Source organism: Melozone crissalis, unplaced genomic scaffold (genome assembly GCF_028551555.1).
Source record: "Melozone crissalis strain CALT ecotype California unplaced genomic scaffold, PUWL_Pcris_2 ptg000013l_1, whole genome shotgun sequence".
NCBI lineage: Eukaryota > Metazoa > Chordata > Aves > Passeriformes > Passerellidae > Melozone > Melozone crissalis.
The window spans coordinates 4,633,389-4,651,726 of NW_026535791.1; the positions used below are offsets into that span (position 1 = coordinate 4,633,389).

Below are 18,338 nucleotides of genomic sequence, written 5' to 3' on the forward strand. Positions count from 1 at the left end.
AAAAATCCTCAGAGATGCCCAGATGTTGAATATTTGCATTAGAAGGGTCCAGTTAACTAACCTACAAAAAAAGAGAGATTCAAAGCCCCAGATTTTCTATCCCACAGTCACCTGGCAATGGAAATATATAACTTCCATGAGTTTTCACAGAATTACCCAGGGAGCCAGTGGAACAGACCCTGAAAGAGTAGTCAGCTGTTGCTAACAACCTGTCTAACACAATGCAAAGCCCACCTTCTTAACACACAGGAAAAAGCAGAGGCTGTATGTGGGATCTCAGTCTCTCAGAACTGGGGGGCTCGGGAGTCCTGGAATGCTGCCAGAAATGTCTGGTGGCTGGACTTTGATCCCACATGGGAGATGACATCAGTATGAGGACGGGAGGATTTCACTGGGGTGAATGGTGAAGGGACAAGTTAATTGGAGTGTGAGATACAGGGTTTAAGATCCCTGTACAGGGGGGTCTAGAGAGGCAAGATGGAGGTACTGGGGCGTGCCCTTCTCCTTCTTCTTCTTCCTCTAGGCCTCCATCTTCTGTGGTGGAGTTGGCACTCCGGGATTGGACCTTACTAGGGGAACACTGGTTAATAAGGGTAGAGGGTATTGGAGAAAAATGATAAATATTGTATACGTAACTCCGGGTATAAAGATAGGTGACCGCCCCAGGGGCTTTTAGTGTGTGCCCATGGCTGACTGCTGAGCAGAACTCTGTCAGGCCGAGAGAAAATCTTTTAGATAAGCAATTAATAAACACCAAGACCAAGAACAAATCTGAAGCTTCCTCTCGTCCTTTCGAACCCGGGGGCCCAAGGCCATCTTTGGGCTTTTCCCCAGACCATCTAAACAGCCGAGAAATCCAACAGCTGTACATTAAAGAACTGCAATCAAGGGGGATTCTGCAGATTGCAAGGCTGAGGGTGGAAGCTGTCTTCTTCCTGCAGGCCCACTGACAGCAAATAAGAACATTTCTAATTACAACTTTATGTTTTGTAACTTACAGCAAGTAAACACTTATCTCATTAACTTTGTTTAGACACTGTTGACACCAAGAACTTGCTTTGCATTTTAGCTGTTGGCAAGAATATACATTCCTCCCAGTGAAACAATCTGTTGAATTCTGAGTTAGGCAAGCACAAGAAGGAAACTTTCACTTGTTTACAAAAAGTGCTATAGTGAATGGAGACTGTAAATTTAAAGTTAGACTATGAACCATTTAAACACAGGAGTTTTTTCAAGCAGGTCTCATTAATTTCATGGAGACAATTCATAAGTAAATGCAGCAGAACCTAGCACCTATAGAATATTTTGTCATTTAAGAAAACAATTTCACCTTTAAAAATAGCAATTTTATACAAGCACTAGCCAAGTTTCAGACTTCTCTAAATTACTAACCATGGATGTTTGAGCAAGAACATGCCAGCCTAACAGTACATTTATTCACAAGATTTTTTTTGCTTGGTTGGTGTTTTTTTACCTGTTCTTATCCTTGATCTCCATTGTCTCTTTTTCTTTGATATCTTCTTGATAGGAACATGAAGCAGATATTGGATTTATAAATTAGAAAGTTATTTTTTAATCCTTTTTGCTTATCATCTCTTCAGTGGACACCAGAAAGCCCAAGCATATGAAAGTCAATTCAGTATTCACTCCATCCCTTTTCTGCCCAAGATGTCTCTGTGCATCACCATTTGCTACTTCTCCAGTTTTCTTTTAAAGCCACTTGCTTATTTGTTCACAGAAATTGGTTCTCTTATAATCAAGAACAGATCCCAGAAAGCAAGGAGGTCTTGTTCAGTTTCTTTAATATAGCCTGAATTCAGGCTGTATTCTTGTGCAATTGATTTCTATTTATCTTCTAGAAAAGGCATGGAATTCTGGAAGCTGATGTTTATGCTGTCTTCTTTTTTTTTTCTGGAAGCAGGCACAGTTGGAAGGGTATTAGTGAAGCCCAAAGTCTGACATGTCTTCTTCATGACACCTGCTAGAAGATACTTCTTAACATCAGCTCAGGAGTTCTGGAAGAAGGAGCACAAGGGAAAAGGGGAGGGTCATTCATGCAGAAAGAGTTGAGCTGAAGGGTATGAAAAAGCAATTTCCTTTGAGGGCATAGTTGCAGTTACCAGTATGGAGTGAGTCATGATGCTAATTATAAACTGCCTTGTGCATTGCTTGTAGGCACATGGAGGGAGAGCTGACACAGAGCAGTGAGGTTTCCTGCTTCTCCTCCAGTTTAATACCATACAGTCAGCTCGGTGACAAACACACAGAGCTGCAAGCATACTGACTGAATGGGTGTCATGGCTTAATGCCAGCTGGCAACTAAGCACCTAGCAGCTGCTCACTCTCTCCCCAGAGGGATGGGGAGCAGAACCAGGGAAAAAGGTAAAATCTGTGGGTTAACAGCTTAATAATTGAAAATACTATCATTAATATTAATAAGAGTGAAGTAATGCAATGCAAAGAAATAAAACAAAAAGAGAGCCAGAAATAATATCCAAGAAAGAAAAGTGATGCACAAAACAATTGCTTAGTGCCCACTGATCAATGCCCAGCCCATCCCTGAGCAGACATCCATCCCTCATGGCCAGTACATCCCAGTTTATATAGTCAGCCTGACATTCTAAGGTCTGGAACATCCCTTCAGCCCCTTTGGGCTTAGCTGTCCCAGCTCTGTTCCCTCCCAGTATCTTGCGCAGCTCCTTGCTGCCAAAGCACAGAAAACTGAAAAACCTTGATTTAGAGTAAGCAGCAACGAGCAACATCAGCAAGTTATCAACATTATTCTTATACTAAATTCAAAACCACAATGCTGTACCAGCTACTAGGAAGAAAATTAACTCTATCCCAGCCAAAACCAGTACAACTGGCAACTGTTCTAACATATATATTCCTCTACGCTAGATAATACAGTCTGGATGTAAAACTATGCCATCAAGGAAAGTAACAGGCTGGGCAGAGCTTCCATGGAGAAAGATTTTGCCCTTCTATTCAAATGGCTTGCAGCTAGGGGAAGAGGTTAACTAGCTTGCACTGACTTTCCACTGGGAGGATTCAAACTCTTCCCAGTTAATCCCCAGTTTCAATCTATATAGGTCAACAGCTACCCTATGCTACCTTTGGGAACTATTTCTACTGAATTTCTGTATCACCAGAACAGTGTACAAGTGAGGCAAGGTGTGTGCTGTCAAGCTGTAGAAAACAACATACTTCACTATTAAGTTATTACCCAAGGAAGATGAGTTTTAGAGAGCTGGGAGTCCTGAAAATGGTGTTCAATTATTGTTCTGCATCTGTGCAAATGTAAATCCTTCTCTGAGCCTCTGACAGTGTTGGCAAGTTCTTTTCATCATGTGCAGTTGCCTATGTCCCCCTTCAAACAGCAAAGCACAGACATTCCTTCCTGACCCAGAAAGAAAAACAACTGTGGCTAAATTGCAAAATATTAATTAGATGTAAGCATGATACTGAAATAGAAATGGTGTGAAAGAAATGGAAGTAGAATCTGTGGCTTAAATACTGGGGTTTTTTAAATACTCAAGGATTTTACCTACTCAGTAAAAAAAATGTTGGAAAGTATGACTCCTGAATGCATATTTACTGTGATAAGCATTATGAAGAATTTAAGTTAACATGATGTTTTTAAGTGGCCTCAATATAAATTTTTCTTTCTGTCGATGCTGAGATGTATATCCACCTTATAAATGAAAGAAAAATCCACCCTTAAGTTATACGCAAATAATAAAGACAGAAGCAAGAGCCTTGCAAATCCAGCCCCATTTTCCCAGATGTGAATGATTTCAAAGAGAGCAAAATCATTGCAGCCCAGCTGCATATTGGGTTGCAGTTGGAGGGGAGCACTATGGGAAGGTTTTTGGCTGCAATGGAAAGCCATGCTCAAGAGACCCAAGCACTGTGTGTGCACCCATGGCTGGAAGATAAGGGTAGCTTATACCAGTTCCTCAAAAATGTCATTAGAAAAAAATCAAACATGAAAAGTATTTCAAGTTATTTGAGCAGCTTCAATTGCCTTGAGGAATGATAAAGGAAAAATACATTATAATAGAAAGTAATAGAAAGCTAATTATGCCTTTAGGAGACAGCCTCTCCATAATTAGTGAGTGACACACTTTCTCAGACTCCATTCTATTTCTAGACTTGGTCTCTCAAAGATTGTCCTTTATTATGTCGCCCCCTTGATATGTTACTTTTCTTGGCACTGACACATGCTAGGAAAACAAAAATATCTTCTAGGATTTTTGACAATGACAACTTGTTCAGAAAATGGAGAGGTCCAAATTACCTAAAAACAGCCTAAAATTATTGATACAATAAATACTTAGCAGAAAAGCACGTTCTAGCACAGTGTGAACTGACATCTGTACACCAGCAAATAATTCCAATAGTCCTCGAAGGTGCTTGGTCTTGCCAGCATAGATGTGACCAAAAGTTTGGTACCAGATCACGTTACAATCCTAGAAAGATTTCAACACAGTCATGTCTATGTTGTCTCCCATGGAAAGAAAGAGAGCCAACTTGGCCGCCAGATCCAGATACAGATTTATCCTGGCACACTTAACTTACTGACCTTACACTTCCCCACTGCCTGAGCTGGTCATACCGGTTACCTTATACTTTTATATGATGCTGAGCTTCAGCATCTGAGAACATTCTCTGATTGAATTTATTGCTATAGCCAACCATAAATCTCTCCTGGAGGAGAAAAAAGCCAGTTACAATCAATGCCTATGCCAATTTTCTGCTGTGAAATTTATTACCTTTTAGGATAAAACACCCTTGCTGGAGGATTTTATACTTTTCTTTAATTGAATTTTGGGGGAGGAGGTTTAGCAGTCAAAGTGTAAAAACAATCTCAACTTTGTGGATGGCTGTGATTAGTTGTAGGTGGGAAGCACAGGTATAGCTACACAAATACCTAATTTTGCCTCCAAACCAGGCAGGTGGATATGTGTGTGTGTGTATATATATATATATATATATATACTGCTACAGAAATTTTTGTTTTAAAAAACATTCATGGTTGTGTGATTATCTTTTTATTCACTCCTCCTCCATCCTAATTAATATTAGGGTCAGTCTAAATGAAATACACTGAGTTTCTTTCCACATTGATAATGCCTAAATCAAAATTGTTAAGTCCATCCAACAGCATAGGAAAAAATACAGAACCATCAGAACTACTGAACAACATCCAAAGTTTTGAGTAGGAAATTTGTGGACAAAGTACTGCAGCAGCTAATGCTTAATTTATGTTTTAGACAGTCTAAAAGCACAAATTGTTCCTGTCAGCACACAACTTTTACTAGCTGAGTTCAAAATGAATTTCTATCAAATTAAATTCAGGACCATCACACAGCTGCAGGTATCACACAAATGTAAAGACTTGCTTCTCAGAGATACTGTTCAGCAGAAATTTGAGACAGACCTGATACAGTGAAAAACAATAATGTGACAGCAAGCTATAAAAGCTGGAAATAAAGTAGATACGCCCTTAATATGTTAATTGTCCTGACATTTTGGTGTAGCAACTTCTACTGTAATGAGTAGTCCACACCATCAGCAGATAGGAATCAATGCCATCAGCAAAATATATGGCTCTGCATTTATATTGTTTTGAATTACAGGAGTTTTCATGCTTTATCACACAGAATTTTAAGATTAAAAATATACTGAAAGCGTTCCAAAATGCCAATACTTTAATAATAATTATAGAGTTGATAATATTAATCCTACAAATTCTATATCATTAATGCTATTCATATTAAAATCGATAAAAATACTATGCCCTTGTTGATTTTTATATAGAGAGGAGAGTGCTTGCAGCTGTAACAGTGATTCTTTTTCTAGAGTGTGATGAATTCGATGTGTTTGCACAGTGCGCATTGTTGCTTTTTGATGAGGTACCACAAACATACATAGAAGGATAAAAATATTTAACAGATGAAAATCAGGACAGATGCTGCAGTCAGTTTTTGAAGCAGTATATTACTTGCATCTACCCTTTCCAAGGCCAGGAAGAGGAAGCAGTTATTCCTCTTAGGACCAGCACCAGTTATTCCTCTTAGGATGGCCATGAGCTGTCAGTGTGCTCCCACAGCCCAGAGAGCCAAACGTGTCCTGGGCTGCATCCAGTGTGGGCAGCAGGGCCAGGGAGGGGATTCTGTCCCTCTGCTCTGCTCAGAGCCACCTGCAGGGCTGCATCAGCTCTGGGGCACCAGCACAGGGAGGACAGGGACCTGCTGGAGTTGGTACAGAGGAGACCATCAAGGTAATTAGAGGGACGGTGCACCTCCCTACAAGGAAAGGCTGAGAGAATTAGGATTGTTCAGCCTGGAAGAGGGAAGACTTCATGGTGTCCTAATCATGGCCTGAAGGAAGCCTACAAGCAAGGTGGAGAGGGGTTTTTATAAGAGCCTGTAGAGTCAGGACAAGAGGGAATAGATTCAAACTGAAGAGTAGCTTTAGATAAGAAGTTCTGAAGATATTTCTTTACTGTGAGGGTGGTGAGGCACAGAAACTGTGGATGCTCCATCTCTGGATGCCTTCAAGGCAAAATTGGATGGGGTTCTGAGCAACCTAGTCTAGTGGAAGGTGTCCCTGACCGTGGCCAGAGGTTGGAACTGGATGATCTTAAAGGTCTCTTCCAACCCAGAATATTCTGTGTTTCTATGACCTACAGCAAGGTTTTGTAGTTCCCTCAAGATGAGTGAAGGTCCTGTCCTGCTCTTTGCCAGCATGGCAGTCATCTGACCATCACTGAAATGTATTCTTTGTGAAAACTTCTTTACTATTCAAGGAAAGAAGACAGCCTCCAACAGCAATCAATGAAAGCACAAAGGAAAGTAGTAATTCTGGTGTGGATACATTTGTAGCACATACTGGAAAAGATTTCAGAGTTGCCTGAGCAAACAGAGCAGCCTCTAGCTCCAAAACCAGAAGCAGCCTGGTGCTAGCAATCCAGCACTGCAGCAAGCAGAGCTGACAGCCCTGTTGTTCTCAAGATTAATCCAGTATCTCTTCACAGCTCAATGCTGCATGAATACATCAGCTGACCATTATCTTAAGCCATGGATTTGGGGAAATTTGTCTCAGACATAAAAGAACAAATTAACTGAAACAAAAAATGGGTCTCATACCAACTTTATCTGTTTCTTTCTTAGAGGAACAAAAACAACACCATTCTTAAAACGTAAATGTGCTTAACACAAGACCTGCAATACTTCACCTATGGAAAAGGTGACTCAAGAAGTATGATTACATGCAGCATCAGAAAAATTCTAAAAATTACTTGGAAAAGTATGAATAAGTTTGATTCTATGGTATCAAATGACCTCACAGTAACCATCTGGGACTATGTGGTTGAATTATGCATAAAGAATGCTTTCATCAAATCCTGATGAAGTAAACTCAGATACCAAATGACAATATCTCAAAGTGATTTCTCAATAATGCATAGCAGCTGAAGGAAAAGTTTTTTAAAAAACCACAAAACTAGGAGAAAGAGCCACGTGGTTAAGACCTCACTGCTGTTCTCCAGGAATGTGGGGATTTTAAGACCTTTTCTCTGAAATGATTGCCATAAAAAAGGACAAGCAGAAGGAGAACTATTTCTGCTTATTTTGGTTCTGAATCTTTTAATGGGCTTTCCAATGAAATGGGAAACTGACACTGCCCATGAACCATAATACAGAAGCCTAAAGAGCACTGCAGTCACAAAGATATAAACAACGGGCTATTAAGCTGAGGAAAAAATAGCATATGAATTATGACTTGACTGCAGAATATGATCCCTTTAGAGATACACAGCTTAATAGATAAGCTTTTCTTGCTCTAAAGACACTAAGTCTGAGCTGAACACTAATTTCTAGTGTCTGAACCAACCACCATAGCAACACACTGTTCTCTCCAGATTGGCCAGTGCAAGAGTTTATGAATTTTCCAACAGCAGGGTGTCAGTCTCACAAATCCCTGATGAGAAACCAGATGAAGGACAAGATAAGAACTGAGCCCTTATGCAGAAAATACTAAAATTTCAGAATAATTACATCGTTTTTGTTGAACTCAGCCTTTGTAAGTGATACAGAGCTGGAAGTACGTAGTTGGTCAAGCGCTCTGAAGATATAATTCCACAGGAAGAAAGAGAACTGAGTACTTTTGCAGATTTCCTTCTCTCTCTCTTTTTTTTCTTTAATTTAGATTTTGGTTGGCTTTAGCTAAAATAAATCTCCTTCAAGCACCTATCTTCAAGAGTAACCTGGAAAATTCGCACCTTAATTATTATTTTGCAACATTACTAGTGTCTGAAATATCAGGAAAACCAAACACCCTTCTTGGTTGCTTAAGGGCACTGTGCTGTACACAGAAAACCATTATAACAGATACATGAAGTCTCAGAGTGCATCATCTGAAGTACACTTTGCAGATAAGCACTTAAATTGAAACAATAACTGAACTTATCCCAAGGATGAACTTAGAATAATTATATACTATAAGGTCAGTTATGCCCTAAATGCTGAGTACCTAATCTTGGTATCCAAATTCCTTGTGCATTGCCTCCTGCACTGTAAGCTAACAGGCAGTTCAGTCTTGGGTGTACTGAACTATACCAGATAAGAATACTTGATTTACTTGGTTTGGATGTACACAAATAACTCTTTGTTTACATTCAAGTGTTTAAAGCAGAAAACAATACACTTGGGAAATGTTATTACTTACTAAATAAATCAAACTCCAAGTAATTATAACACGTAGTCCACATATAAGGAAAGTTATCCTTTCACACATTGTGTCTAAAATTATTTTTGTTTTTACCCTTAAGTGAAGGGTTTGGCTATGTCCAAACATTGTTACTGATCTAACTTCAACATTTCAATGAAAGGTAGATGGGTTCAGATCTTGAAAAAAATTATCTTCAATGAAGAAAATGAATTGAAGTTTGACTTAGGCATACTGTTCCCTGAATGCTATCAATATGATAGGTGGCCTCACTGCTTTCTCTGGCCTAGCATCTTCCCCTTTGGTCACTATACAGCACAGATGGCCAGGAAGTAAATATGCCTGATGATGAGAGTAGTTGTGGTTTTAGTTGGACAGTCTGTCTTCTAAGAACAGTTCAGTGTCCAATATTTTGGGGTTTGGGTTTTTTGTTTGTTTGTTTGTTTTGCTTTCACCAAATGAGCATCTATTATTATATGGAAGTTCCTCCTTTTGTTTACAGTTATTTGAATTCAGGAAAGATTGATAGCCACAAAGCACTAACCTGTATCAGATATACATAAATGTGATTGATTGATTGATTGATTGATTGTATGAATGTGTTTTGCAGTATCTCATTAGTAAAAGTTTGAGTTAGATGGGAATTCTTAGACTACAACTCAGAAATCTGCATTTGACTGACAAAAGCCTGACGAGAGAATTTCGAGTCTACAGTTACAGTATATTCCCAATACTTTCACGGAGGGGAAAATATTAACAATTCTCAAGGGAGTATTTATGAAGGCAAACCTCCTAATACTTCTCCTGGCCTCAATTATTCTTGTGAAGAACCTTTCTTCACATTGGGTTACTGGAAAGCTTGTGGTGAGGTAATCTTGATGACATCATGAGCCTGCCAAATCAGTCTGTCCTTTGGGAGGGATGAGATATGCAGACAGCCCCAGTTTGAGGGATCTCCAGGTGAGACAAATGTGTATTGCTGACAGAAATACCTCTGACAAAACTGAGCTCTGATTCATCTTATCAGGACTGCAGTTTTGGACTGTGCAGTGCACTTGTTCACTGAACGATGCATCTCCTACCCTGCAATAGCTTCCATATGGTTTCTGGGCACAATTTGAGATATGGCCTTTTTACTTAGAAAGCCTCATTCACAAACTAATATAGAGCAAGGTAGCAAAGGCAAGTAGCATACCCTGGTATTTTTGGCATTCAACATGGCAACCAAGATGATATGGCTAGTAGGAAAAAAAAGTGCAGAAACTGAAATTCCCTAACAGGTAGGAATTAAAGTTAATTTACTCTAATTGGAAGTAATTAGATCATTTCTGAAATTGCCATTTTTGTAGGAAATATTTTTAATGAATCAGAGATTAGAACTTTATACTGGGAAAAAGAGTTCTGGGCAATTACAGATCCTCTGTGCATTGTGAGTAGTGCACTCATGCATCCCAGATCTGCTAAATATAGGCTATAAACCAAAAATTAATAGATACATTAAGGACAAAACACCTTAGTGTGCTCTCCTGAAACAGAAACTCACTTGCTCAGTCAGCTAGCAGAGAATTTCAGTGTTGATGTTGGTGGTTTTGTTCTGTTTGCTTGCACCTGAGCATACCACAAGACTGTTCAGCTAAAAGTAGAAGAGCAAATCACATCAGTTTTGCCTTGCACCCAGACTTACCACAGGACTCTGACTTAGGCCAGGGAGCAAAATATTTTGTAACAACTGTTTCTTTGATACAGTAGCACTGTAGCATCAAATCTAGAATAAAGGCCCCAAATCTGCAACTATTAGAAGGAATCACATAATTCAGAACCTACAGATACATCACAGCCACCTGAACAAATAGACCAGACCTATGCAGAAAGGAGGGAAAACAAGACATTGCTTTGCATCAGCCTGATCCAGACCTATAGAAAAAGTGTATCAATACTCCCTTTTTTGCCTGGCTGGTGATGCCGTCTGATGCACCCTGGGAGGGGGTTTGCCCTCCTGGCTGCCAGGGCTCACTGCTGACCCCACTGAGCTGCTGCCCGCCACAAACCCCAGATTGCTCTCTGCTGGGCTGCTCTCCAGCCCAGGTTTGTACATGTGCATCTCTTGTGGTTTGTACGTGTGCCTGTCATCACCTGGTCCTGGGTGCAGACACTGGCATATCAGATACTCACCATGCCCAAGGTGATAACCAGGCTAGATCTGGGTCATGCATCCAGGGGGTAGCCCTGCTCCTGGTCTCTGTGCCCCTATGACATACCAGCAATCTTGAGAGATTTGCAGGAACTTTAAAGAAACAGGGTTTGTTTTAGGTCAAAAGACCTGAAATAATTATGGTTACATTGTGTAAAAATGGTACTACTTTAGCACAAAGCTCCTAGAGCAGACTTAACCCTGCATGTCTCCGTGACTGGTGTTAAGGAGAGAGCCAGGTCCATGAATAAGAAGTGAGGAATATTTTGCAGGCTATAGTCTTTCTCCAAAATACTTCCACATGGTAACCAGCCAAACTTCCCTGCAAAGGACAGGGAGCTGTGTCAGAAACAGACACAAGAATGAGATCAGCTCTGATGAGTTCTGTTCATATACCTGGCAAAGGATATTCAGACCAACAGAAATGCTTCTGAGGCGTTTGTTGCATGGCTAATATTTTTTTTTAATTTTTTTTTTAGTTACTGATGTTAATTTAAAAAAAAAAAAAAAACTTTTTCTCTTCATTTCCTCCAATTTCTTAATAAAAAAATCAGGAAGATATTTTTATCATCACTATCTACTTGTACAAGTATGGACAGAGTTTGACAGACATGACCAGGAGTGTTTTTTTCTTTATGTCACTTGTAAGCCACAATTGATGACAAATGGCATGGCATTTTCTGTCTATGACTAGTATGCTTTTAAGCAGTGAATCCATCTGTATTAATTTTTACTTGATAAGTGGGGGCAGCTTGTCTCTAAACTGGACACATTATGTTGAAAGCTTTCAGCTAGGAATGCCAAATGTTGCAGAAGCAAGGAGATGAACACAGATCTGGGCTGATACAGCATACCAAGACAGCGCAGAGGAAATATTTTAAAAGCTAAGGCTACCCAAATCATTTACAGATGCTACCAAGTGTGGAAAGCACTGAAATGTCACCTGTTTATGTAGCAGGTGCCACTCATGACAGCAACTGTTGTTGAAAAACATCTTTAAAACTCTGCCAAGATTTGTTGTGCCCATGATTTGACACCACATCCTTCTGTCCCATTGCTTCACAACATACCCAATTCTACATAGAACTTTATAGAGGGACATTTTAATGCCCTTTTTTCTTCCCCCCCACAATCAAAAATGTTTAAAAGGTGGCCTAATACTGAAAGAAAATGACTGAGGGTCTGAACATAGACTTTTCAACACATCAAACAGCCATAACATTATTCGTAGAGAGCTATATTAAGCATCAGGTGCTGCATAAATAAATAAAGCTGCATTCATGAGTGTATGCAGAGTGTTTTGAACTACTTGATTAAACTGCACCTTATTAGTGAAAATTATGATTAATGATGAGCTTATAACAACAAAGCTCTCTCTGCAAGCACTACAATAAAAAGAAAGAAATGAGAAGCGCACTTTAGATTGCAGTTGCTATGCTAAGAATTAATAAATGAAGCCATGCTGAAAGGGTATGTGGAAGATTTTTATATTATAGAGTTTAGGTTGACAAAAAAACAGTGCAATTTGTTCTATTATTTTTGGCATTTTTTAAGAAAACAGTAAGACTTCATTGTTACTTGCATTTTACGACATGATGAGAGAGATGCCAAAGATCAGGATAAAGGGTCAAGCAGGAGGCCCTGGGATAAATACACTTAAAGGAGTCTAAGCAATTTTGTTGCTCCATTATGTTCCACAAATTAAGCTGGTGGCTTTTCCATCCAGCTATAACATTAATCCATTAGCTGAAGAGGAGACAGGTTCCTTCTAATTTATTATTTATAAAACAGGGCATGCACAACTCATCTGACATCATCCTTGTCACAGCTAATGAGAAACTGCAATAAATCCATTTTTATGGATCTCTCACACAAGATACAAAAAATCTCGTATCCATTTTTCTGTGGTAGGGAAGGGCTTGCTAACCCACACAACTAAATAGATTATTGTATATGATTGTGTATGTCCCAAAGGTATGAGCTTTCCACACACTACTGCTGTTTGAGGGATGTCTCTGTGTCCATATACCTACATTGCATAAACATCAAACAACAAGCATGAGTCAAAAAGATGTTTTTACCATTTACAGGAGTAACCAAAACAAACCAGAAATCAATTTAAACAGTCTAAGTTCTTCAGCTCTTAAATCTACTTCACTGTGGTGGGTCAACAGCATTAGGCTGAGATCCTGGCACAGGGTGGGGAAACACAAGCCAATGCCAAGATCCAGGGAAGCATTTCCAACACCAGTCCAATATGAGCATGAAGGTAGTGAGCTGAAAAGTGCTGGCACCTGGAATGAGGCTCTACATCACTGTATAGTGCAAAAATCATCCTCCAGCGTACATCTTGCTCTCTCTCTTACCCATGGAGAGACAGAGAGACCAGACAGAGAGCCTGGCTCAGAACATGCAGGCAGGAGCTTGGCTGCACCTCTAAGCACAGAGAGCTAAGGACTTGAGCAGTATTTAGTTTCCTGCCTCTTATTTAGCAGTACATCTGTGGCCTGGAGAGTAGGAGAAATGCAAGGTGCTGCTGTAGGATTGGGGCAGGCTGGGGACACTGCTGTTACAAAAAACCTCATGGGAGTTGGTCAGAAATGGTGGTTTGTGTAGGAATTGTCCTGGTATGAAGACAAACAATAATATGGAGGGAGAAATTTGAGAAGGAAGGGGAAGGTTTACAGGAAACATTTCATGGGGAAAGTGCAGGTAGCACAAACAAGGATCGAGGGCACAATCCTGAAATTCCCCTTCTCTCCCAGCAGGTCTCCAGACATCTGACATTAACAATTTCTTTCATAGTGTGAATAATTTTATGGGGCAGGATTTTGCAACAGCTGGTGTTTTCTTGTAAAGAGCATCAGACCACTCTGAAGCAGCTATCACATTCCCCAGGATCTCAGTTTACATCATTTAAAAACTGACAATAATTTTCCCGTTACCTCTGCAGATCTCCACATTGTGTCATATATGACTAACAAAGAGATAGGTAAATTATCCTCTCCTAAAATGAGAAAAAGTACAGGCTGTTCCTTTTACTTCATTGAAGCTTTAACTAAAATTGTGTGGTGGTTTAATCCCAGCTGGCAAATGAGTAGCTCACAAATGCTTTGCTCATCCATCTTCCCCAGTGCAATGAGGAGGAGAATCAGAAAGAAGGTGAAACCCATTGGTTGAGATGAAAATAGGTTTAAAATATAATTAAACAACAATAACAATAATAATAATTTTCTTGCAAAGGAATACAACAAAAAAGAGAGACAGAAACAAAACCCAAGTGAAACAAGTGATGCGCAACACAGTTGCTGACAATTGCCCAACCCATCCCTGGGCAGCAGCAACCAGCCCCTCCCACCAGCCTAAATACTGCACCTGACATTCTGTGGTATGGAATATCCTTTTGGCTAGTTTGGCTCAGCTGTCCTTGCTTTGTGCTGCCCCCCAACTTCCAGTGCACCTCCTTGTTGGCAGAGCAAGGGAAACTGAAATGTCCTTGATTCAGAGCAGGCACTACTTAGCAACAACAGCTTCAGTGTGTTATCAACATCATTCTCATACTAAATCCAAAACACAGCGCTGTGCCAGCTACCAGGAAGAAAATTAACTCTATCCCAGACAAAACAGCAATTTAAACACTAACATTGTTGTTTCCTTCCTCATGGGACCCCAGAGTGCTAAAGCTCTGACCTTTGCTATTTTCCACCAGCTGTCCTATCTGAAATAGGTGGTGATTGGTATATGCAGCCAGCTGTAACATTCTCCTGTAAGAAAAGGGAAACCAAACCTCACCACTGAGAGGGGCCTGAGGCACATTCATGCCCTCCTGTGAGGTCACCAGAGGAGATCAAAACAGCTGCTCCGTCCTCTCATGAGCGTTATCATCACCCATCAGAAACAATGCTTTATTTTGTTTCACCTCGGTGGAGAAAGGTTCTACAGGTGACTTTATGGAAGACAATTAAACCTCATTTATTTCTAATCTGAACTTTATTTTGCACATTTTTTTTCGCACATGAACACATGAAGGTCTTCACAGACAACGTGAAACCTTCCTTTCTCACAGCTCTGGTGCACCTCCGTGTCAACCAACAACTTGCTAAAAGTTTCAAACAACGATCATCTTCTGCTAAGCTGATCAAAAAGAAGAAAAATAATGCTAATGAACTAGATCATCCCATTTAAAGATTTAGCTCAAGACTGCTTAAGTGCAAATATATCCATTAAATACACATTTAGAAGAAAAATGCCAACCTACTGTACCAAATAATTGTATGAGTTCTTATATTTCTTATCTGAGGCAGAAATAATTGCTGAATAATTGTGTGTATAACAAAGAATATTGCTGAGTGAACTAACACTTTTTTCAAAAAAGACTAAGTTGTCCAAAAGATTAAATATGTAAAAATCTGACATGCATGTTTTCAATTCTGTGTGTTATTCCAAGGGTTGATATGTACTGAGCAATTATGCACTGTTTAAACTCTTCAATAAAATGCTCTTTTGCCTTACAAAGCCTACACTTTTGTATATTTTAACATAAAAATGATATGGTATTTTAGAAACTCCGCTTTTGAGAGTAGGATCCAAGGGCCCCCCAAAATCTGAAGTCAGTGACCATGGACTTAGTTTTAGATATGTGATATATCAGTTTTTTCTGGAAGTGCTCTTTGCTTCGATTAATGGAAAGAAAATACAGTCCAAACCTGAGCATCTAGGTCCTCTGTATTACACTTTATAAATCTGTGCCTGTTGCCTTGGAGGTCATAAAAAATTACATCTGAAACAGGAAAACAAGCAAGAAAGAAGGACAGAGAAACAAAAGGGTTTTGAGCTGGCCCCAGAAACACCAAATTCACCCCAGTGTAATTCTGCTGGAAACAATGGAAGTACACAGGAGCTGAATTTTTCCCACTGTCTTTACATAACAGTAGGCAGCCTGTAAAACTACTTTGTCCAATAGTCCTGCACATTTTCAGTAGGTGAACAGAACTTTTCTATGTAGGACTGAGGGGTTTTTTTAATATTTTTGTACTCCTGCAATTGATTACTCCTGCAATTTTGTACTCCTGCAATTGATTACTTTCTTAATCTTTGGAAATCCTGTTTCCAACCAGAAATTCTGCTTGGTGTTGAGAGGGTGACCATCCTGACACAGAGGAGGAAGGGACAAGGATGAACACGGACAATACGAAGCCTCAGCATTCACAATCACTTCCAGAGCACTCCCTAGGTAACAGTAATTTGCTATAAGCTCATTAGGGGATGAATTTGGCTTCTTATAATTCAGTTTCTGATAGCAAGCAATAAGAAGTTGTTTTGCAAATAGACAGCTGATGGAGCTCTTATACCTCTGGGAATACAAGGTGAGGGCAACCTCCAAAGCAATGATGGCAAAACTTCCCTGTGGGTTCCTTGGTGTGGGGGAAGCTCTGCCTTACATCCCCACTGAGCTGATCAGTGTGGTGGGGCAGAAGTGCATTACCTTGCAGCCCTCAGCATCAGGAGCTGCAGCTCTGCCAGGGCCCACAAGAGATGCACAAAAGAAGGCTCCTCCTTGCAACATCTGCCCACCCTCCTTAGCAGCCCACACAGGCTGCTCATCACCATCACCCCGCTGTCACCTCCCCGACACCGGAGGGAGATCTCCCGGCGTTCCTGCAGGAGCTGCATTAAGCACCAAGGTGCAGCCACAGAGGACATCAAACAGATGGATGATATTCTCTGGCTTAGAGCAAATCACCACAGCTTGATGCAGTACTTGGATGAAAGCAAAATTAATATTCTCATTAAATAACAAGGAAATAGTCACTACTTGCATTTCTTTCACTCTGCTGATATGTGTAGTTTAGCTACAATAAAAAAATTTGTCTGATTACCAAAAAAAATTGCTGAGAAATGCAGCACTGTAAACTTACTCTAGCTCTGCTTTTTCTCTTGTTTTTAAAGCAGGATCATTACTAGATCATTAGGGCATATGCAAAATAAAAAGCAGCAAATCATTTGGCAAAGAGAAAGACATTGGATTTCTGTAAGAAAAAGGCTTATATTTAAAAATATACACATCTACTTCAGCCAGCAACCGTCCAAAGATAGGAAAGTGTACATTCCTTTGAGTAATAAATCATACTTGGCAGTCTCTTTGGGAGAGCTATGTTAAGAACTAGTCTCCTGATAGTAACACACAGAGCCATTGAAATTTCATAAGCTTTCTAACAACTGCATATATGAGAAAAAAATTAAAATAAAGCACTTGGCATGAAGTAAGTTTGTATAGCAAATAATTCTAGGGAGTGTGAAAAAATGCATTGTGCATCCCTGTTCTTGAAGGCAGAGCTGAAATTCAGCAAGAGGCCTCTGCACAAGGAGGGTGGTGCTGCAGCAATCTGCCAGCACATCTATAGAGCAGAGCCCAGATAAGCCATCAGGAAAGGAGAATAAGCTCATGTGCACAGTCCTGCTCTTCACCCACCCTACCAACACTCTGCAGCCTGTGAGTCACTCAAAAATCCTGTAGAGACAGAGACAATGCAGTTATTTGCTTAAATACACTATGAACCGAGTCACAGTTAATGCTTTCTCCAGCTGTAAGTGCTGAAAGCATCAGGATATCCATAAAACATCTCCCGCAAACAACTGCAGTGACCAGGGATCTGCTGTCGAGCTCGTACTTACATCACGGCATCAGCCGGGACAAAGCTCGGCATTTAACTATTTCTTCGTAAGCCGCTTCCACATGCTTGTCTGCTCATCGTGCCTTTCCTTCCATTGATTGCTTGTGTTTGGCAGCATCTGGGCTGCAAAATGATCCTTTCCCCCTCTTTTGCAAATTCAGCAGGCTGCGGAGGGATGCGTGACCGCTGCTGCAACCGATGTATCCAAACAGCCCAATGCAGCAGAGGCTTTAGCTCCCCCTTCCCAGCCTGGGTTTTTTCTTTCTTTGTCTGTGTGGGGCTTTTTTTAAAGAGATATGGTCCTGAATAACCTCAGGTTTCTGGAGCACAATGCAAGCTCCAGGCACTAGGCAGTCAAACAGATGTGGAAGGATACCAAGACAGAAGGCCAAAATAGTACAATTTTAAGAGATGTTACTCAAGGTGTAACATGTATTTAAACTATTTCAAATTTTGTGATTGGTTCTGTTTAATTCAAATTTTTCTTGACATTTTGGTTCTTTATTTTTTCACTTTTTCCATTTTTTTCAGCTTATACAATAGGTTTTCTGCTTATTTATTTCCTTCTTAACTCTCCTTCTGTGTCAAAGAATGTTTACATTTAAATGTTCACAATTTGAAGAAGTCCTCTGTTAAAACTTCTGTATGTATAGCAGTTTAGCAAATCTCTTTTCTGTTTTGCCTCTGTTTTGCTAACATGGTAAGCTCACACTCTTTGGGACTTCCTTAAATTAATTTTG

The 18,338-nt window shown here is 40.0% G+C and overlaps 1 protein-coding gene across 3 annotated transcripts in view; it reads right to left on the reverse strand.

Annotated features, from left to right (window-relative positions):
* Positions 1-17,802, reverse strand: part of SACS (sacsin molecular chaperone) — a 55,825-nt gene extending 38,023 nt beyond the window's left edge. The window contains exons 1-3 of one of the 3 annotated variants that reach the window (XM_054272282.1): positions 17,600-17,802; positions 10,277-10,366; positions 1,475-2,015 (exon numbers count right to left, since the gene is read on the reverse strand). In XM_054272282.1, the coding sequence (XP_054128257.1) occupies positions 1,475-1,497 (23 nt within the window). In that variant the 5' untranslated portion in view covers positions 1,498-2,015; positions 10,277-10,366; positions 17,600-17,802. Of the gene's footprint in view, positions 1-1,474; positions 2,016-10,245; positions 10,367-17,599 lie in introns of all 3 variants that reach the window. The other 2 variants (XM_054272283.1, XM_054272281.1) reach the window with 2 other exon arrangements.
* Positions 17,803-18,338: the final 536 nt, after the last annotated feature.